Source organism: Coregonus lavaretus (assembly GCF_964263955.1).
Source record: "Coregonus lavaretus genome assembly, chromosome: 2".
Classification (NCBI taxonomy): Eukaryota; Metazoa; Chordata; class Actinopteri; order Salmoniformes; family Salmonidae; genus Coregonus; species Coregonus lavaretus.
Window position 1 is genome coordinate 21453446 of NC_139989.1, and position 22813 is coordinate 21476258.

Genomic DNA, 22813 nt, shown 5'->3' on the forward strand with positions numbered 1-22813 from the left:
CTCGTGACTGCTACTATTAGAACTAATGGCTAAAAGAACTAATGGCTAAAAAGTATACAAAAGTACCAGAGAATGCCTGTAAGATACATTTTACATTTTACATTTTCAATCTGATACAATATGATTGTGTTAAGGTTGTGTTTATATTGAATCCTAATCTCCCACATTGTAATCTCATTTATTAGACATTTAGTACACTTTTAGTTGAGAGACACCTCAAACAAAATTAGTTTGAGGTGTCTCTCTACTAAAAGTATCCTAAATCCAATTTGCCAGTAATGTACTACAGTGTTGTGACCTGGCTGTGGCATAGAGAGCAGATAACAGCAATTAGAGATAGTGTTTCTGCTGAGGCTGTTAAGGTGTGAAGGACATGCGGCATTGGTTGTTGAGGCAACAGATAAATATGTGTGTCCTGGTGCCAATGAAGAGGTTTACACGGGCTGATAAAAGCTTTCAAGGTCAGAGCTCTATAGAGGGTGTTTGTTGTGCGTCCCAAATGGCACCCTATTCCCTTTATAGTGCAGTATTTTTGACCAGGGCCCAGATTTCTCACCTAGGCCAATAAACTCTGAATCATCCTCCACTGACTTTATTTTATGTTATTAGGGCATAATAAACTCCTTATAAATACATTGTAGGTGATTAATAAGTGCTAACATAAAAGTGCTGTCATAAAAATACAACACCTTGAAAATATATACTTTGGGAATAGGGTTTTGTATCCCATTGTCGCAATATTACTCTCCCTACTCATAGATATGCCGTGTAGCTCAGTTGGTAGAGCATGGTGTTTGCAATGCTGGGGTTGTGGGTTCGATTCCCACGGGGCGCCAGTATGAAAAAAAAAAAAGTATGGATAAGAGCGTCTGCTAAAATGTAAAATATGCAGCAGTTCCTAAACCTATTTGTTGACACAAGTGCTTTATTTACAGCTGTTTAAAAGTGGCAAATGAGAAGATGACTGTGAACACAGGGCTAATAGAGACATTTATTTTCAAATTGAGTTGCTAGCAGAGCCTGGCAACATATCACCATACTTGTCCCTCAGAAAGTCTCACCTCCTCACAGTCCCAACAAAGAACTACTTTTATTATTTCCCCAATTACTTTCTCAATTTTTCCCCAAATGAACACTACAAAGTAGAATTTGGCATTCCTCAATGCCTTTTATTTTCTCTATTCTTTTCTCTTTAAAATGTTGAATTATGCGACTGTTGTAAAAAACACAATTACAGGAGCAGTGTTCTTTTTTTAATTTTATTTGTACAATTCAGAGCATGTTTACAGCCAAACTAGATTGACAATGTGCTAAATGAAACAAACTAGGTTGACAATGTGCTAAATGAAACAAACTAGATTGACAATGTGCTAAATGAAAAGCACTTAAAAGGTGCAATATGTAGAAATCGCTTCGGTATGCTCTGCTCCAGAGAGTAGCAAAAGGCACCCTATTCCCTATATAGTGCATTACTTTTGACCAGGGCCCTTAGGACACTGGTCAAGAGTAGTGCACTATGTTGAAAATAGGGTACCATTCGGGACAACTTATTGTTGGTCATACTGCATATACAGTAGGACTATCATTTACATGTTACATGTTCAAATCTTTTTAAATGGCATTTCTCTTAAGCTTGCCCGCGCATTCCTTATGGTGCAGGAAATTGTCAAGAAAGCCCCCAAATTCAGTTGCCAGAGGTCATCTTTGCCTGTGACCTTTCCCTGAGATGAGTTTTGCCGGTGCACCCCAGGACTCTGATTGGGAGAGATCATGAGTGCTTTCCTACATTCTAAGATGGTGGCATTTACTGCTGACATTTCCTCCTACTTGACATATGATGGGATAATGTTTATTTCTCTGCATCCACTTCTGTTATGTGGCTGAGAGAAATCGAATGGAAATCCTTAAAGGTTCCAGAGAGAGGTAATGCAATTCCACAGCGAAAGCCATCACAAGTAAACAGACATACAGTAATGACCATAAACCCCCTTACAGAAAAACCACAGGATTTCATATGTGGAAAAGCACGTTTTCACAGGTGTTGTTTCATGTTATCACATTAACTTCACATAAGATCACATATGATCATATGAAAACGTGTTTTTTGAACACTTCACGTGTTCACATGTGAAATTCATGTGTTTTTTCCATAAGGGATGTGAACACAGATGTACAGTATACAAGTTTTGTTAATGTATGTTATGTGCATAGACACATAGACATCCCTAACAGCACACATCATATGCAAAACATGCACACACGCACGCACACGTACACACGCACACACACACACACAACCCTTTGCGGAGATCCCTGCCTGCCATATATAATTTACAATTGGTGGTTGAATAATCAGTTGACGTGCAGCTCAGGGAGTTCTGTGGTTAATGAGTGCCTCTCCACATAAGCAGTTTACAGGAGTTATCGAAAACATGACGCTTCTGTCAAAATGTCAATGAATCTCAATTTACCCACAAACTTAATCACACAGGGAAGGCTTAATGCGGGCAGGCAACTATAAACGTCCAGCCTCCTCTTCCTAAAGCCTGTCGCATGCTTCCCAGTCTAAACTGTTTGCGCATATATTATAACGACATTTTGTGAAGTTTTTGTTCGTTTCGGTATTCAGGCAAGTAATTTTTTCGTCTGTTTGCTCACAAATGTTTTCATGAGGCAAGTCGAAGATTGGTAGCCGAATTCTATGCCCCTTCGTCAGTGATTGCTCAACAGTAGGGGTGGGAACTAAGGATGGGATTCTTCAATTAAGTGTTTGCTGTCATTCAACGAGAGAGAGGAGAGAGCGCAGCAGCAGCTAAGCCCTAATGTCTGCAGTACACTACTAGTTTTCATGCACATTTTTTTCACTTGAGAAGTACTGCACCAAACATCTTAGCTAGATGTAAAATTGCACGACTAAGACCTCCTCGTCAAGAAAATTCAAAATGAATTACAGATTATGAGGATTGAGGAAGTGTTTTGGCTATGCTGTTGCTACGGTGGCTCAAGAGGGACAAACAAGAGTAATATTGCCGCTTTTCAAGAGAAGGTCTTTAGGGAGTATGCGAGCATAGATGTTCGCTTTACCTATCCGAGTTCTGCTAGGAGCAAACCGAACCTATGTATGCGGACGCCCTTACACTGCACTGTACTTATAAAAAAGACAACTGGTATGCTGATATATATTCTTAAAACAGCCGTTAATGTAAAAGCAATGATTTTAAAATCACACTGGTCAAATGAGAAATCTTCAGTGATCTTGTTGTATTTAAGAACACGATACATGGTCTTCCACTGTGATGGTGCCACATTTTTACATTCATTTTGTGATTCATTATTTATCATATTTGTTTTATTTTCGGGAGGAGATAATTACAGCATCATCCTTTCACCTGGGGATAGGGCGAGGGGTGCGAGGAGGGGTGTATGTGCATTGGGGAGGGGTGTGGGTGGCGACACCAGAGGCGGCAGCTGTCTGTCAGGACTCCCCAGGCAACCCAGCGAGGACGTCTGACCGAGACACCCCGCCCTGTCCCCCAGCCACTTACCCACCTGTCCCCCTCCTCAGAACCCCCACTGGTACCAACAACGCTGTGTCTATGTCTGCATACCGCTAGCTAACGCAAACCACTGCAACAGGAGTCTGCAACCCTCGGGTCCTGCGCCATCTCTCGCTCGCTCCCTGTCTCTCGCTCACACTCTCACACTCACACTCCAGATGCACAGTGACTCATCGACCCCTCCTGAATATGAACAGGACGGGAGGATGAAAAGAGGAGAGGATGCACAGTCACGGAGCTCTGTGTGCCTTTTAGGAATATCTCTCCACGAAACAGAGGACTGCTGAAACTGTATGGTTTGATCTGCACTAGAGGCTGATTCTCCAAACGGTTGCCTGGTAGTGCTGTGAGGTGTATGCACATTTATATTCTCTGTAGGATTTTCATTTACTGTCAATGAAAAACAGACGATAGAGTGCTAGGATTGAGATGAACAAAAACATTGTATATATTAGGCTTTCTACCGCCCCTCTCCTATTTCCCCATCTCGCTTTTCCCTAAGATAGATTTTCACACATTCACAGGAGTTCTGTTATGGAGACACTAACGTGATCTGGACAGCAATCTCATTTATAAAACGTAATGGCAACTTAAATGACTTACAAAATGCCATGTTTATTGAAGTGTAATTACTTAAAGAGTGTGGCAAATGTAGCTAATAAATGGCAAAACAGGGATATTTTTAAGAAAAGAGGTTCTGGAAAATCTATAGGAGGACCAAATATTGTGAAATCTACCGATTAGTGTCCTATCGCCTCACTGACATTAGCTTTTCTTCGTCGACATCTTCTGTTATCGACGTCCGTGGTATCTGGACATCTTCCTAAGTTGTTTTGTCATTTACCCCCTTTTTAACAAAGACAGACAGGGTGAGGATGGAGAGGCTGTGGTTGTATCCCAAATTGCACCATATTCCCTATGTAGTGCACTACTTTTGACCGGAGCCCTATGGGTGAACTATAAAGGGAATAAGGGTGCCTAGAGTTCTGGTCAAAAGTAATGCTCTATAAAGGGAGTAGGGTGCCATTTGCAATGCAACCCGTGTCAGCTCCACTCTCAATACTCTTAACGATACCAGGTTGGTTGGTTCCATGCAAGAGCAGGCACACTCCGATGTAAGCCTGTGCTATATTGGAGGAATCCTCCAATTTGATTGGAGACAAGATATAAACCCCATAACATCATAACATCTAACTGGTTGTGGCTTTATTAACTTATTCTCATTTACTTTCTTTGTCAATTTATTCAGTTATCTATTTAAAATGAGTGCACACGTTTCTCTTGTGTTTTGCAGGCTAATGCATAGTTACTGACCCATGCGGAGGCATCTAGCTGAGGTACACACTAATACCAATATACCTTGGTCAGTGGTCACCCCATAAATTCAACTACCAATAGTTGTGTTCAATCCCATTTAAACTAATGCACGTCTCCACAGGCACTCTCAGCACCATGTTCCACCACCGTTTTCACAAAGTTATTGTTCTGCCCCCATTCAGGGACTAACAACCACTTGGATGAATTGAGCCATATTTAGGTTCAGACTATGAAATTGGCAATAGACACAGGGCCAATAATTACAGGGCTTAGCTGAAGCTGAAGCTATTTACCTTTAGTGCAGTAAACACACATTTTCAATCACACACATACACAGGCACACATGCATACACATGCACGCACATACGCCCACGAGCGCGCACACACACAAACACACACACACACACACACACACACACACAGCGTCTATCTCTGATTTCCCACTCCTGAGGTAAAAGATAGATCCCGCCTTCACTCTGGTTCCCGCAGAGAACCTATTATTGCAGCTAATTATCTACAAATAGGTCCAATATGACAAACCACAGTCCTCCATCCCTGTTTGCCTAGTGCTCTCTGTGTGTTGAACAAGAGTGAAGACGGAGTAAGAGGAGAAAAAGAGAGTCAGACAGATAGCGGACAAGGGAAAGGTAGGGTAGATGAGGTAAAGGAAAGGAAAAGAGGGCGGTAAAAAAAGAGGGAGGTAAACGCATAAACGTAAGAAATAGAGATTAGCAGGAATAAGAGCGAGAGATAAAATAAAACAAAAAGGGAATGTAGAGAAGGTGTGACAGAGATGGCCATAGGAGGACAGTGCGTGAGGGATTGACCCAGGAAAATGGTCCCGACTATGTTATGCCTGTTGCCATTGACGACGGCAGCAGCACACACACAGGCCACATCCATTTAGTTCCCAGCATGCCTCGTGATAATCTTCATGTCTCACAGTGCCATTGCTGTCTGTCTCATTTCCATAGAAAAACTAATTTAGACACGGGTCTGCTAGGAGGACTCCAGCGCATCAATGGCTGCTTGATTAGATCCTCACCTCCAATACACACATAGCTAGCTACATATGAATATTTATTAGCACCGTCACCAAAGAATGAATGCATATCTCCCCTGCTCTCATGCCCACGCTCATCTTAAGTATCTTTCTGCACTCCTCTTAATTTTGGCTAGCCATAAAGTGACAGCTCTCCAGATAATCTGCTTATTGTTCCTTCCCAAAGTCACTATCATCTGTTATTTAAAGTGTCAAAACGCACTGCGCTTTGTCTTGTTGTTCTTTATTCTCCATGGGAACCAACGATCCTAAGGAGGACAGGAAATGAATACAGAGGATGTGTATCAAAGCGACACGTTTAACAGGAAATACATTTGGCATTCATTTCGGCTCAAGATCAATGTCTGGTCGCATAATGGTGGCCTCATAAAGGATGCAGGCGGTATGGACAGTAGCAGAAGGTAGCGTGGTGATTAAATGCCAAGTTGCCACATCTGGAGCCATTTCCCTGAAGAGCGTCCCAGTCAAATCAAATCAGAGCACAGTGTACAGAGATCTGGAACATTTCAGGTTTGGTTAAGTTCCTTTACAATGATGTTGCATGTTACTGAAGCTCAGTATTCTCTTCAGGGACTTTACTTGGTAAGATCTAACCATACAATCTCACAAAAATTGTATTCAATATACAACCTCAGCTGAATACCATTGTTATGTCACAAAATGTCACATTTAAGCAATCCAGCATCAAGACCTCTAGATATATACTCCGTTCCACACGGATGTAGTCAGTGCTTGATGTTCCCAGCACAGAAATAGAATCACTAGAAAGGGCATTCCCATTTAAGTAAATGATTATAGATCTATGGTTCCCAGCTTACTAGATAGATGATGAAACAGGACTTACATCACTGACTCCAGCCTCCAGGATCTTCACACCAGTCTCCTTCTCCAGCTGCTTCTTCTGCTGAACTACGTGGGGAGACACAAAAACAAGACAAGAGTTGTGTGTGAGTGTAATTCTTATATAAATATACAGTACCAGTCAAAGGTTTGGACACACCTACTCATTCAAGGGTTTTTCTTTATTTTTACTATTTTCTAAATTGTAGAATAATAGTGAAGATATCAAAACTATGAAATAACACATATGGAATCATGTAGTAACCAAAAAAGTGTTAAACAAATCAAAATATATGTTATATTTTAGATTCTTCAAATAGCCACCCTTTGCCTTGATGACAGCTTTGCACACACTTTGCACACACTTGCACAAGCCATTCCTTCCAGTTCTCTGCTGCCAATGACTGGAACGAATTGCAAAAATCTCTGAAGCTGGAGACTCTTATCTCCCTCACTAACTTTAAGCATCAGTTGTCAGAGCACCTTACCGATCACTGCACCTGTACACAGCCCATCTGAAATTAGCCCACCCAACTACCTCATCCCTATATTGTTATTTATTTTGCTCTTTTGCACCCCAGTATCTCTATTTGCACATAATCTCTTGCACATCTAGCATTCCAGTGTTAATACTATTGTAATTATTTTGCACTATAGCCTATTTATTGCCTTACCTCCATAACTTGCTACATTTGCACACACTGTATATATATTTTCTGTTGTATTTTTGACTTTATGTTTTTTTACCCCATATGTAACTCTGTGTTGTTTTTATTGCACTGCTTTGCTTTATCTTGGCCAGGTCGCAGTTGTAAATGAGAACCTGTTCTCAACTGGCTTACCTAGTTAAATAAAGGTGAAATAAATAAATAAATAAATTCTCTCAACAAGCTTCACCTGAAATGCTTTTCCAACAGTCTTGAAGGAGTTCCCACATATGCTGAGCACTTGTTGGCTGCTTTTCCTTGACTCTGCGGTACAACTCATCCCAAAACAACTCAATTGGGTTGAGGTCGGGTGATTGTGGAGGCCAGGTCATCTGATGCAGCACTCCATCACTCTCCTTCTTGGACAAATAGCCCTTACACAGCCTGGAGGTGTGTTGGGTCATTGTCATGTTGAAAAACAAATGATAGTCCCACTAAGCGCAAACCAGGTGGGATGGCGTATCGCTGCAGAATGCTGTGGTAGCCATGCTGGTTAAGTGTGCCTTGAATTCTAAATAAATCACAGACAGTGTCACCAGCAAAGCACCCCCACACCATAACACCTCCTCCTCCATGCTTCATGGTGGGAACCACACATGCGGAGATCATCCGTTCACCTACTCTGCATCTCACAAAGATACGGCGGTTGGAACCAAAAATCTCACATTTGGACTCATCAGAACAAAGGACAGATTTTTGCTTGTGTTTCTTGGCACGAAGCAAGTCTCTTATTTTTATTGGTGTCCTTTAGTAGTGGTTTCTTTGCAGCAATTCGACCATGAAGTCCTGATTCACGCAGTCTCCTCTGAACAGTTGATGTTGAGATGTGTCTGTTACTTGAACTCTGTGAAGCATTTATTTGGGCTGCAATTTCTGAGGCTGCTAACTCTAATGAACTTATCCTCTGCAGCAGAGGTAACCCTGGGTCTTCCTTTCCTGTGGCGGTCCTCATGAGAGCCAGTTTCATCATAGCGCTTGATTGTTTTTGCGACTGCACTTGAAGAAACGTTCAAAGTTCTTGATATTTTCCGTATTGACTGTCCTTCATGTCTTAAAGTAATGATGGACTGTCGTTTCTCTTTGCTTATTTGAGCTGTTCTTGCCATAATATGGACTTGGTCTTTTACCAAATAGGGCTATCTTCTGTATACCACCCCTACCTTGTCACAACACAACTGATCGGCTCAAACGCATGAAGAAGTTAAGAAATTCCACAAATTAACTTTTAACAAGGCATATCTGAAATTGAAATGCATTGCAAGGTGACTACCTCATGGAGCTGGTTGAGAGAATGCCAAGAGTGTGCAAAGCTGTCATAAAGGCAAAGGGTGGCTTCTTTGAAGAATCTCAAATCTCAATTATATTTGTATTTGTTTAACACTTTTTTGGTTATTACATGATTCCATATGTGTTATTTCATAGTTTTGATATCTTCACTATTATTCTACAATGTAGAAAATAGTAAAAAATTAACAAAATCCCTTGAAAGGGTAGGTGTGTCCAAACTTTTGACAGGTACTGTATATTTGTGTGTTTTAGTGAGAGGAATGAATGACGCAGAAGAACATGTTTGACCTTCCAGTTCTCTAATGGAACAGGAGACTGTGAGAAAGAATATGTGATAGTGTGAGTGTGTATTAAAGATAGATACCCGCACACTGATGAATTCTCTCACAGTTTATTGTGCAACGTTTCCACCCGAAGGTCTTTGTCAGCCTATAACTCCAACTCCAACTCCAAACTCATCAGTGACTGTTCAAAGTCTCATTTACTGTTGGCTACAGTACACCAGATTAGATTTTGAAAGAGTTTGCACAACCAACCTACATGACCACAGAATACGCTACAGTACAGTGTCTAGATAGAGCACATAAGCAGCGAACAGTGGAGATTTTCTTGTTACTTTGCTCTGAGGACTTGGCTATTTGGGGGTGGCAGTTAGCCTAGTGGTTAAGAGCATTAGGCTAGTAAATAGGTTGCTGGTTCAAATCCCTGAGCTGACTAGGTAAAAAATCTGTTGATGTGTCCTTGAGCAAGGCACTTATCCCAAGTTGCTCTGGATAAGAGTGTCTGCTAAATGACTAAAACTTAAAGTGGTTTATGGGCCAGATCTTTGCACACAGTCAGCTGCTGAGGCACGAGTGAATGTTTATGATTTTAATGTAAAAGTGCCAGTTGATGTACTGCATAATTAATTTGTATTGGCTCTTGCAGTACTTAATAGGATCACACTATGAGTTTGATCCATACATCTATTAATCAATTCAAGCATACCCACGCTAGTTCTAGATACAATATTTAACAAAGATATTGTCATGCAAATCAAAGTAAGTGACGCAGCGACTGAACATCCAACATTTAAGATCTACACTTGGCAGACTTTGTTTTATTCTGGTCATGTCTACCCTTTGTATCCCTCACTTTGATGGATACATTTATATTGAAAAACAAAATCAAAGGGGTCTTAATAGATTATGCCAAATAATATGGTGAAAAGAGAAAACGGAGTATAACTTTAATTGAGTTTGTTAGCATGTGAATGTACCAGGAAATAGGGGGAAAAGAGAAAGAGAGCGGGCCAGAGAAAGAGAAAGAGAGCGGGCCAGAGAAAGAGAAAGAGAGCGGGCCAGAGAAAGAGAAAGAGAGCGGGCCAGAGAAAGAGAAAGAGAGCGGGCCAGAGAAAGAGAAAGAGAGAGGGCCCTTTATATCCCATTTCCTAGATGAAGGGTATGCAAATTACCCTGAAGAGCTGAACCTTACCTCACTCCCCAAATTCTGCAAAGGCCTGTTTAATTAGTATTTTAATCAATCCCAACGATTCCACACACACCGCAATTTATGCAGCATTCCAAATAATTAAGCATGTTACTTTAGTGGCATCATCAGGAGGGCTACTTACAGCCCTCTTTCTCCCTCTCCTTCTCTGCTTATTCTCCGACATCCCGCAAGCGCTGATCACCCTATCGTCTCATCAGCGATCACCATAGTGATGGCGACGTCTAAATGATACTGTCAGGACTTGGGGGAAAGGGGAAGTGAAAGAGTGAAATAATAGGGGGGATACATCCAGAGCACAGAGATCCACTAGGCCAGAATACATCACAAAGAGAGTGTAGCAAATCAATTCTGGGGAATAGCAGCCATCTTGGTTCAACCTGGTGGTGCTGGTATTTTTTAGGAGGCGGTAATGAGGCAGCTGTCTTGGTTCAACCTGGTGGTGCTGGTGTTATTTAGGAGGGGGTAATGAGGCTGCCATCTTGGTTCAACCTGGTGGTGCTGGGTGTTATTTAGGAGGGCTAATGAGGCAGCCATCTTGGTTCAACCTGGTGGTGCTGGTGTTATTTAAGAGGGGGTAATGAGGCAGCCATTTTGGATCTGTGTTTTATTTCAGAGGGGGTAATGAGGGAGGTAATTAGGGCCAGCTGGGTGAGGGGAGTTGGGCGACGGAAAGGTCACCCTCAGCGTTTAGTCTTAATGAGGACCCCTCAGGGAGCTGAGGATGAGTAGAGAGCCAGTCAAAATACTGCGATGAGCCTTACATCAACACACAGTCTACCTTCTATCTACTGGCTTGGATACAGTTCCAGTTTGACTGACAAGCTGAAAAGATCTAGCATATGCTAAAATCAAAGAAGCCTGAAGGTCACTATCTTTCCACCTCTAGATTAACTTTCAACTCATCGAACGGCAGCCCACTACTTCTTACTTTAGCCACTTTAAATGAAAATACATGGGGTTCATCATGTGCAATAATTGGCAATTGTAAAGGTCCACAGGGATTCATGCTTGGCCTGAGCTTTCTGAGATGTTTCACATTCTCTGTTCCTATAGCTGGAGTCATTTACAGAATAAACACAAACCCATATTAAGTTTACTCCTTGCTGTTATAGTGCAACCTTATTATTCATTTTAACGTCCACAAATATTTAAGACAGACTGTGAAAACTGATGTGAAGTCTCATTTTCGAGTTGTTTTTCCACTGATTTGAATTAGCAATTGTCTGTGTCTCCCTCGTTTTATTTCTGATATGCAGATTTCAGCTCCCCAGCTGTTCACATCATCTTTCTGGTCACGCTGTCTTATTGCCCTGAGTCAAATTAAACACAATCTAAAACCAACGGAAAATCTAACAGCTTTAGCCTCTTAGTTTGTGTATTAACAAAAATGGTAACGCTCTACATTAAGGTACCCTTAATGTTATTACCCTAAGGTAAAGTGTTACCACAAAAAATTGAAAAGTCACTGCTGCCTTGCGTTGGAGTGGAGGACTTGGGTTGGAGTGGAAGACACAGGAATAATTCAAACGCAACACATATCATAAAATGGTAACAAGTGGTCTCTCCTCCCAGCCTCCAGCCACGTCCTGAGAAGTCAAGATGTCTGAAGGAGTTTTGGAAAAGGAGGTCATTTTAATCAGCAATCTTATGCCTCAATGTCCTTGGCCAAATTGCACACTTACACTAGACATTGCTTGCGTCCCAAATGCCTTTTGGGTAGCAACCTTACACCTCTGTACAGATATAATGATTTTGTCTGTGTAAAACAGAGGACAATATTCAGGCATTGTTCATCATTGATTCTGACACAATGAATATGTTGAAGTTGTCCGTATTATCTAGACACATGGAATATTACTATGAATTTTATGTCATATCCCATGAAAATATGACAGTGAATATAATACAGATCACAATTTGTCAGGTTTGCATTTTGAGTCGGCACAGTGGCCAGCGTTGTTGTTGCTCCGACGAGACACGAGGCGTAGATGACAAAATGCATATTTCAAGACCCTCTGATTGATCTTTTAATACTGAATATGCGTCCCCATCCTTCCCATCTATCTCCTCCCTCCACTGCTCCTCAGGTCGTCTATTCAGCACATCCATCTCTCCATCTGTCTCGCAGGCAAACAAAATGAAAGTGTTTATTGCGGAGGAGGGAAGGATGACACTCACGCCTCTCCACAGCCGTTACCCTTATCAGCAGCAATCACTCCAATATTACAGCTGCCATTCTGCCCGTCACTTTCCCCTGCTGCACATATGAAGGCTGTCTGTGCATAGCTACTGTATCTCCGAAAGACAAGGAGCGAGAGAGGGGGGAGAAAAAGGCAGGATAGCTGTCTCAGAGAGAGAGACAGTAAAAGAGAGGAAGATGGGGATCTAGAGAAGGAGGGATGGATGCGTCCGATCCCAGAGACAGATGTGATGCATCGCCCACTGTTAATTTTTCAGTCAAAATCAGGGTGATGGAATGATTTCTTTTTTATCCCACGATCTGCCTCTGTAGCACAGAGATGCCATCAAATCAAAACTGTGAAAGATTACATATTTATTGTATATTGCACATTTTACAATCTCTTTGACCAGCTTTTGAAATGCAAAATAGTTGACAGATATTGTTCTCTTTACATAAATGATATCATATATTATTTGTATTCGGCACTGGTAGATGGCATCCAAAGGTTTAATGGTAGTAGCAGCTGCACTTTGATAAATAATATCACCATAATCAAGAACAGATAAAAAGGTTGACTGAATAATCTGCTTCCTACTGCTTAGAGAAAGACACAATCTGTTTCTGTAGAAAAAGCCAATGTTAAATCTTAACTTCTTAACCAGCTCATCTATATGTTTTTTAAATGTCAAATCCATATCAGCCCAAATGCCTACATATTTGTCTGCGGGAACACGTTCGATTGGAGAACCATCTAATGAGTGAACATGTAGTTCATCTGAAACATTCTTATGAGAGTTTAAAAACAACATGTGTTTTCTTTTACCCGTATTAAGCACAAGTTTTAAATCAGAAGGGGATTCTTGCATAGCTATAAAATCTGACTGTCGTTTTGACAAAGCCAGATCAACAGTCGGAGCAATAACATACATTATAGTATCATCTACATACAGATGAAGTTTACAATTTTTAACAGATTGACCACTTGTGTTTCTATAAATAGTGAAGAGAACAGGTCCCAAAATCTAAATACATTTCTCAGGTAACAAAAGAGCAAAGTTGTACATTTACCAAGGATTCAAGAATCTTAGCTAGACAAGGAAGCCTTGAAATAGGGCGATAATTATTAAGATAACTACTATCCCGCCCTTATTTTTTATTTTATTTTTATGGCGTGGCAGTGGGTTATTGAGCCAACAATAATGGGCACTGCACCCTTATTAAGCAGACCAGTATCCAATTGGTCGTCCCCTGTAGATTTATTGTTGTCTATTGCTAGCAAAGCAACCAGGACATCTTTTTCTGTAAATAGCCTAAAAGAAAAGCTTTGACTATAATTTCTCTATTCATTCAGCAAGTTTCCCCTATCAGCATCCAGCCCAATATCATTGTGAATAGGCTTAGAAGTTATTTCAAAGAGATAGCCCTCTGAAATAAAATGGTGATTAAATGCATCAATGATGGCATTTTTTCTGTAACGAGGCCAGTGTCTGAATTAATTTGTTGTGGCAGAGAGGACGAAGTAGAACCCTTCAGGGATTTGACAGTTTTCCAGAATTTAGCTGGGTTCCCATTAAAATCTGAAAGAGCAGTCACACAAATCAGATTTAGCCTTTCTGATTTGTTTTACACAATGATTCCTCAGTTGCTTAAAATCTTGCCAGTCTGGGCCTAAGCCTGTGTTCCTGGCCTCTTTTATGAATGACTTCTGATCATTCCGGAGTGTACCAGGCATTCGATCTACCTTTAAATAAAGATAATGTAAAAAAGCCTGTTCACTGAAGTTTTTAAAGTTCCTCTTTATGATGATACAAGGCTTAGATTTTTGTATTCTCACATCTATAACACAAACAACTGGGCAATGGTCACTAATGTCTTGGGCGAAGACTCCAGTAGAAACATATTTCACTGGTGTATTACACATCTTTTAGATAGTCTGAAGCCTGCAGTTCCCAATCATAATTTAGGTCACCCTGGATAATAACATCTGATTTGGTAAAAGACGACAACAAACTAGTTAACTCCTCGAGTGCACAAAGGTTAGCCGAGGGAGGACGGTAGACCCCTATAACAATTATGTATACATTTTTCCCCAGACAAAGGCTTAAAGATAGTAGCTCAAATTATTTGGGAAGGGAAATGACCCCTATGGAAAAGGGAGATTCTCACAAACACGATGGTGTTCTCCGTTTTGCTCTACGACCCCCACAAGTGTTACGGAACTCATCTGAAGGTAACCGGTACCGGTAAAAAATAAATAATGGAAGTATGGAGGTAGTTTTGTGCCCAACCCCAAAAAGGGGTTAAATATGTGTCCAAAAAAAACATAGCTTTCTCATATCTCCTAGATATAGGAAAGACACTTCAAAACCTTATTATTTATTTTTTGACTGTCTGTTATGCCATTTTTGAATGTGTTGTTATTCAATGCGTTTCCATGGGCTAAAGTACTAAAGGCCAAATTCTATATTGTATCCCCCCCCAAAGGCTTAGACTTTTAGAGGTTAATGAGGCTTACACTAGTTTAGTTCCTTGATTCTTTATCGTCTAAGATGTTGGGGGAGGGGGGGATGCTAAGCTGACATTTGGAATTGTTTTAAGATGGTCATACTATGGATAATTTAGCTATTTGATTTGACATTTTAGGACCCCTTTAGGTTTCAAAAATATATATATAAAGATTATTAGATAAAATATTGATTTTGGCCTTTACTACTAAAGCCCATAGAAATGCATTGAATAACACATTCATAAATGGCAAAAAGGACAGAAACAAGGTTTTGAAGTGTCTGTCCTAAATCTAGGAGATTTTTTTTTTTACTCAGGAAATACAGTACCAGTCAAAAGTTTGGACACACCTACTCATTCAAGGATTTTTCTTTATTTTTACTATTTTTTACATTGTAGAATAATATTGAAGACATCAAAACTATGAAATAACACACGTGGAATCATGTAGTAACCAAAAAAGTGTTAAACAAATCAAAATATATTATATATTTGAGAATCTTCAAATAGCCACCTTTTGCCTTGATGACAGCTTTGCACACTCTTGGCATTTTCTCAACCAGCTTCACCTGGAATGCGTTTCCAACAGTCTTGAATGAGTTCCCACATATGCTGAGCACTTGTTGGCTGCTTTTCCTTCACTCTGCCGTCTGACTCATCCCAAACAATCAAAATTGAGTTGAAGTCGGGGGATTGTGGAGGCCAGGTCATCTGATGCAGCACTCCATCACTCTTACCCTTACACAGCCTGGAGGTGTGTTGGGTCATTGTCCTGTTGAAAAACAATTGATAGTCCCACTAAGCCCAAACCAGATGGGATGGCGTATCGCTGCAGAATGCTGTGGTAGCCATGCTGGTTAAGTGTGCCTTGAATTCTAAATAAATCACAGACAGTGTCACCAGCAAATCACCCCCACACCATAACACCTCCTCCTCCATGCTTTACGGTGGGAAATACACAGATCATCCGTTCACCCACACCTTGTCTCACAAAGACACGGCGGTTTGAACCAAAAATCGCCAATTTGGACTCCAGACCAAAGGACACATTTCCACCGGTCTAATGTCCATTGCTCGTGTTTCTTGGCCCAAGCACGTCTCTGCTTCTTATTGGTGTCCTTTAGTAGTGGTTTCTTTCAAGGCCTGATTCATGAAGGCCTGATTCACACAGTCCCCTCTGAACAGTTGATGTTGAGATGTGTCTGTTACTTGAACTCCGTGAAGCATTTATTTGTGCTGCAATTTCTGAGGTTGAACTTATCCTCTGCAGCAGAGGTAACTCTGGGTCTTCCATTCCTGTGGCAGTCCTCATGAAAGCCAGTTTCATCAAAGCGCTTGATGGTTTTTGTGACTGCACTTGAAGAAACTTTAAAAGTTCTTGAAATTTTCGGATTGACCTTCCTGTCTTAAAGTAATGATGGACTGTCGTTTCTCTTTGCTTATTTGAGGTGTTCTTGCCATAATATGGACTTGGTCTTTTACCAAATAGGGCTATCTTCTGTATAGCCCCCCTACCTTGTCATAACACAACTGATTGGCTCAAACGCATTAAGAAGGAAAGAAATTCCACAAATTAACTTTTAAGAAGGCACACCTGTGAATTGAAATGCATTCCAGGTGACTAACTCATGAAGTTCGTTGAGAGAATGCCACGAGTGTGCAAAGCTGTCATCAAGGCAAAGGGTGGCTATTTGAAGAATCTCAAATATAACATATATTTTGATTTGTTTAACACTTTTTTGGTTACTACATGATTCCATATGTGTTATTTCATAGTTTTGATGTCTTCACTATTATTCTACAATGTAAACATTTTTAAAAATAAAGAAAAACCCTTGAATGAGTAGGTGCGTCCAAACGTTTGACTGGTAGTGTGTATATATATATATATATATATATATATATATATATATATATATATATATATATATATATATAATATTACACATATTTAACCCCTTTTTTTGGGTAGGCACAAAACTACCTTCATACTTCCATTATTTTTGCTAAACCGGTACTGGTTACCTTCAGACGAGTCCCATGACACGTGTGGGTGTCGTAGAGCAAAACGTGAGAATCTCCCCTTTCCATAGAGTGGTCATAATAGTATGTAGGTCAAACCGTTCGGACGCTACAAACGTTTACGTGAGAAGACTGATTTTCGGGACGTCTCATAGTCTGACAAACACCGCTCTAGCTCTGCCACCTTTCACCGCAGATGCGGAAGTGCGACACTGGCGGACGGGGTGGATTGAGACGCATCCAATGCAAAAAAACCCTGATATATCTAGTTTAAATTGATGGATTTTGATGTGGATTATTTTGTTACGTAACTTTGATTGACGCACCGGTGCATCAATCGAATCTAGGTAGCTAAGCACCTATGCATATCCCAATGTTGGGATAATTACCACTTTGTTATGATATTTAAATATGAACGTTATTAATTATATATTAAATTATGTAATGTACTAAAATATTGAAGGGACATTTTAATTTGCAGTGTACAAACATGACATGATGAACAGGAATTACATTTACTCTCACAGGTGGCCAAAATACCCATTTGAAAGCCACACCCCCAATAGGCCACACCTCCTGAAAATAACCTATGGGTTACATTAAAAAAGACCCATCTGCTGGGTCAACCCAGCATGAAAGTGAATAGAAACCCAACTGATTATTCAATTAACCCATGGGATATGCATAGGCACTTAAGAAACTCATGCTCTTGTGTAAACCTTGGGTTATTTTTCACGCAGAATTTTTAGTGTGCCATATCTCCCCTGCTGAAGAAACCAGTATTGACTAGCATGACATTTTAAGTTGGTTCATGCTGATCTATGTTGGTCCGTGCTGGTCAGATTCTGGTCAAGCTGGTCTGACCAGCACGGTCTAGCTGGTTATGCTGGCAGACCAGTATGTTCTAGCTGGTCTGACCAGCATGGTCTAGCTGGTTATGCTGGCAGACCAGCCTTCGTTGTGTTTTCGCTGGTGACCAGCCTTTGTTGAGTTTTCGCTGGTGACCAGCTCTCGTTGTGTTTTCACTGGTGACCAGCCTTTGTTGTGCTTTGGACACTGGTGACCAGCATAAGCTAAAGAAAAAACAACATCAAGTCACATTACTTGCAAAGTGATGTTTAATTCCTATTGGAATCCAGCCAGAGTGGATTCCCAATACCTGCATTCAGAATGACTGCCAGAGTTAGTAGGATTAATGAATTATACTACCTAAACCATCTTCTTCTTCTATGGTATAATGGCGTTCGCAACAATTAAATATGCATTCCGCCACCTACTGTGCGGGTTGATAATAAGGATCCCAAAAAGGGAAAACATTTGGTAAAAAAAAAAATATCATACTAACTACAAAAAAAAGAATATTAACCAAACAAAATCAACCTGCTTTTATGTAAAAACCTCATTCTACTCAGGTCCCAACACAGGTTCAGAAGCCTCCTGTGAGGGCGGGACATTTCCTAGTGACAAAAGTCCTTGTAGTGCTTCTGCCGTGAAGTCTTGGAGCCCCAAAAACGTATTGGCTGCAGATATAATGATATTCAGCTTCTTTGACTTCTTAGACATTGTGCTGTACAATTAATCACTGTGGCTATAAATGCCACAAAATTCACCTTCTTCACAATGAGTGTATCTAGATCACCCAATTGACTTAAAACACTAGCAACTGGTTGCAATGCATCCACCGCCATATCTTCAACACTGTTGCTTCTTTCCCCTTCGACTCTCTTCACCGCCTCCACATAGGAGATCCGCTGCGCAGCCCTGATCCTTGACACCTCGATCTCCTTCACCCTAACAGGACACTCAAGGAAGTCCGGAGTATGATCCCCACCACAGTTGCAACATTTTCCATTCACAGATTCTTCAAAATTCTGTAATCATTTGACACATGACCATATCCTTTACAATTTCCACACTGTAACAGTTTGGACACAAATGCTCTCACCGCATACCTCACATATCCAAGCTTCACATATTCAGGTAGCGTCTCCTCAAACAACAGTAATATCGACAGGCTTTTCTCCTTCCTTCCATTTATCATACAGGTCAGGCGGCGTGCACTGACCACTCCTGGAATTATCTGACTACGGTACTCATCATCTATATCCAACAAGACCTTGGTTTCTCAAATGACTGCCTCGCCTGGTTCACCAACTACTTCTCAGATAGAGTTCAGTGTGTCAAATCGGAGGGCCTGTTGTCTGGACCTATGGCAGTCTCTATGGGGGTGCCACAGGGTTCAATTCTTGGGCCGACACTTTTCTCCGTGTATATCAATGATGTCGCTCTTGCTGCTGGTGACTCTCAGATCCACCTCTACGCAGACGACACCATTTTGTATACATCTGGCCCTTCATTGGACACTGTGTTAACAAACCTCCAAACGAGCTTCAATGCCATACAACAATCCTTCAGTAGCCTCCAACTGCTCTTAAACACTAGTAAAACTAAATGCATGCTTTTCAATCGAACGCTGCTGGCACCCGCCCACCCGACTAGAATCACCACTCTCGACGGGTCTGACCTAGAGTATGTGGACAACTACAAATACCTAGGTGTCTGGTTAGACTGTAAACTCAACTTCCAGACTCACATAAAGAATCTCCAATCCAAAGTTAAATCTAGAATCGGCTTCCTATTTCGCAACAAAGCCTCCTTCACTCATGCTGCCAAACATGCCCTCGTAAAACTGACTATCCTACCGATCCTTGACTTCGGCGATGTCATTTACAAAATAGCCTCCAACACTCTACTCAGCAAATTGGATGTAGTCTATCACAGTGCCATCCGTTTTGTCTCCAAAGCCCCATACACTACCCACCACTGTGACCTGTACGCTCTTGTTGGCTGGTCCTCACTACATGTTCGTCGTCAAACCCACTGGCTCCAGGCCATCTATAAATCACTGCTAGGCAAATCCCCGCCTTATCTTAGCTCATTGGTCACCATAGCAGCACCCACCCGTAGTCTGCGCTCCAGCAGGTATATCTCACTGGTCATTCCCAGAGCCAACACCTCCTTTGGCCGCCATTCCTTCCAGTTCTCTGCTGCCAATGACTGGAACGAATTGCAAAAATCTTTGAAGCTGGAGACTCTTATCTCCCTCAGTAACTTTAGGCATCAGTTGTCAGAGCACCTTACCGATCACTGCACCTGTACACAGCCCATCTGAAATTAGCCCACCCAACTACCTCATCCCTATATTGTTATTTATTTTGCTCTTTTGCACCCCAGTATCTCTATTTGCACATAATCTCTTGCACATCTAGCATTCCAGTGTTAATACTATTGTAATTATTCTGCACTATAGCCTATTTATTGCCTTACCTCCATAACTTGCTACATTTGCACACACTGTATATATATTTTCTGTTGTATTTCTGACTTTATGTTTTTTACCCCATATGTAACTCTGTGTTGTTTTTATTGCACTACTTTGCTTTATCTTGGCCAGGTCGCAGTTGTAAATGAGAACCTGTTCTCAACTGGCTTACCTGGTTAAATAAAGGTGAAATAAAAATAAAAAAAGACTCCAGCTATAACTCCTTTGGCAGGTGCCCTGCTCCGAAGTTCAATACATTTTACTTCTGACGTGGACAATTTTGCCAGATCCAGTGCACGCTTCTTCTGTTCTTCATCAACACAATTAACCAAAACAAGGCTGCTTCTAGTCACCTTGATTGAATCCCCCTTTCTTCACAGTCCTCGATATTACAAATGGATTTCCCAAATGAATCTCCTTGTACAAAAAACGCAGTCCAGTAAGAAATGCATTATGGGACCGGTCCTTGTCTTCTACTACAACTTATACTCATTTTGTTCCATTCTTTGATTTCACTATGTTCCATTCATTATCACACACTTCACTTGTCACACTTTCAGATTCAAGCACAGTCGCCATTTCCTCTACCTAAACCATCTAAACTAGAAAAACCATGTAAGCAATGGGTGCAATAAATCCAACTAACAGCTTGGATTAGTTGGAAAATGTATGTTATTTATCTTTGTGTAGTATAAGTTAATTAATTGATAAATGTATTAATCAATGTACATGCAAAAACACAGATATTGAAACAAACAATTCTAAAAGTTAAACAATAGAGCATGCTGGGTTGGTTTTGCCAACTATCTAAATTCTGATTAATTGGGAGTCAACCTCACTTGGGATTTGAAATCACAACCTCAAGGTTGCCAGCGACCTGAATTTCCAGTTACGCAATTAGATCTGTGGGTATGATAAAGATTGTTAAAAGATAACACACACACACACTCTTGCATCAAGATTTCCTCATTACTTTATATTTTTTTCGACTTTGTGTGTGTGAGTGCCATTGACGGTATTAACTGTAAAATACCATATTTGTTTTTTGGGGGGAAGTATTACATTTGACAGATGTTGGAATCTGTCTCTTGGGTCCCAAGTGTGCTCACCACAGAGAACGCTTAGTAGTTATCACCTATTCTTGTAAGCTTTCTTTTAATCAGAAAAGTTAATGGAAGGTACAGTGAGCTGTTGGCAGCTAGTAGTAATTAAGTTACTGTGCTTTTTACAATAACTTACTGACATTCGGGTACCAGTTAAGCTGCCAGTAAGTTACTGGCAATTAGTTGTCAGTGAGTTACTCGCAGTTACTTGATATTAAGTTACTGTTAATTTAACAATAACTTACTGACAGCTGGTTGCAAATTAGGTAATAAAAACTTCACAGCAACTTCCAGGAAACTAACTTCCAATACATTACTTTGAACTACCCAGTAATCTCTTAACAGTGCAGCTCTGACACATGCTCTTACTAAGATTGAAGAACTGACAGTGTCAAAATCAATGCTTAATCTTTAACAACATAACTATCAACCACTTAAACTGGTGCAATACTTGCACTGACGGTTGGTACAAATACAGTGGGGAAAAAAAGTATTTAGTCAGCCACCAATTGTGCAAGTTCTCCCACTTAAAAATATGAGAGAGGCCTGTAATTTTCATCATAGGTACACGTCAACTATGACAGACAAAATGAGAAAAAAAAATCCAGAAAATCACATTGTAGGATTTTTAATGAATTTATTTGCAAATTATGGTGGAAAATAAGTATTTGGTGAATAACAAAAGTTTCTCACTACTTTGTTATATACCCTTTGTTGGCAATGACACAGGTCAAACGTTTTCTGTAAGTCTTCACAAGGTTTTCACACAATGTTGCTGGTATTTTGGCCCATTCCTCCATGCAGATCTCCTCTAGAGCAGTGAGGTTTTGGGGCTGTCGCTGGGCAACACAGACTTTCAACTCCCTCCAAAGATTTTCTATGGGGTTGAGATCTGGAGACTGGCTAGGCCACTCCAGGACCTTGAAATGCTTCTTACGAAGCCACTCCTTCGTTGCCCGGGCAGTGTTTGGGATCATTGTCATGCTGAAGGACCCAGCCACGTTTCATCTTCAATGCCCTTGCTGATGGAAGGAGGTTTTCACTCAAAATCTCACGATACATGGCCCCATTCATTCTTTCCTTTACACGGATCAGTCGTCCTGGTCCCTTTGCAGAAAAACAGCCCCAAAGCATGATGTTTCCACCCCCATGCTTCACAGTAGGTATGGTGTTCTTTGGATGCAACTCAGCATTCTTTGTCCTCCAAACACGACGAGTTGAGTTTTTACCAAAAAGTTATATTTTGGTTTCATCTGACCATATGACATTCTCCCAATCCTCTTCTGGATCATCCAAATGCACTCTAGCAAACTTCAGACGGGCCTGGACATGTACTGGCTTAAGCAGGGGGACACGTCTGGCACTGCAGGATTTGAGTCCCTGGCGGTGTAGTGTGTTACTGATGGTAGGTTTTGTT

At 40.8% G+C, this 22813-nt stretch overlaps 1 protein-coding gene across 1 annotated transcript in view; it reads right to left on the reverse strand.

Annotated features, from left to right (window-relative positions):
• Positions 1 to 22813, reverse strand: part of LOC311100424 (receptor-type tyrosine-protein phosphatase N2-like) — a gene marked incomplete at both ends in the record, with an annotated part of 320583 nt that overhangs the window by 77731 nt on the left and 220039 nt on the right. The window contains one exon of the mRNA XM_084141339.1: positions 6782 to 6846. Within this exon, the coding sequence (XP_083997465.1) occupies positions 6782 to 6846 (65 nt within the window). The remainder of the gene's footprint in view (positions 1 to 6781; positions 6847 to 22813) is intronic.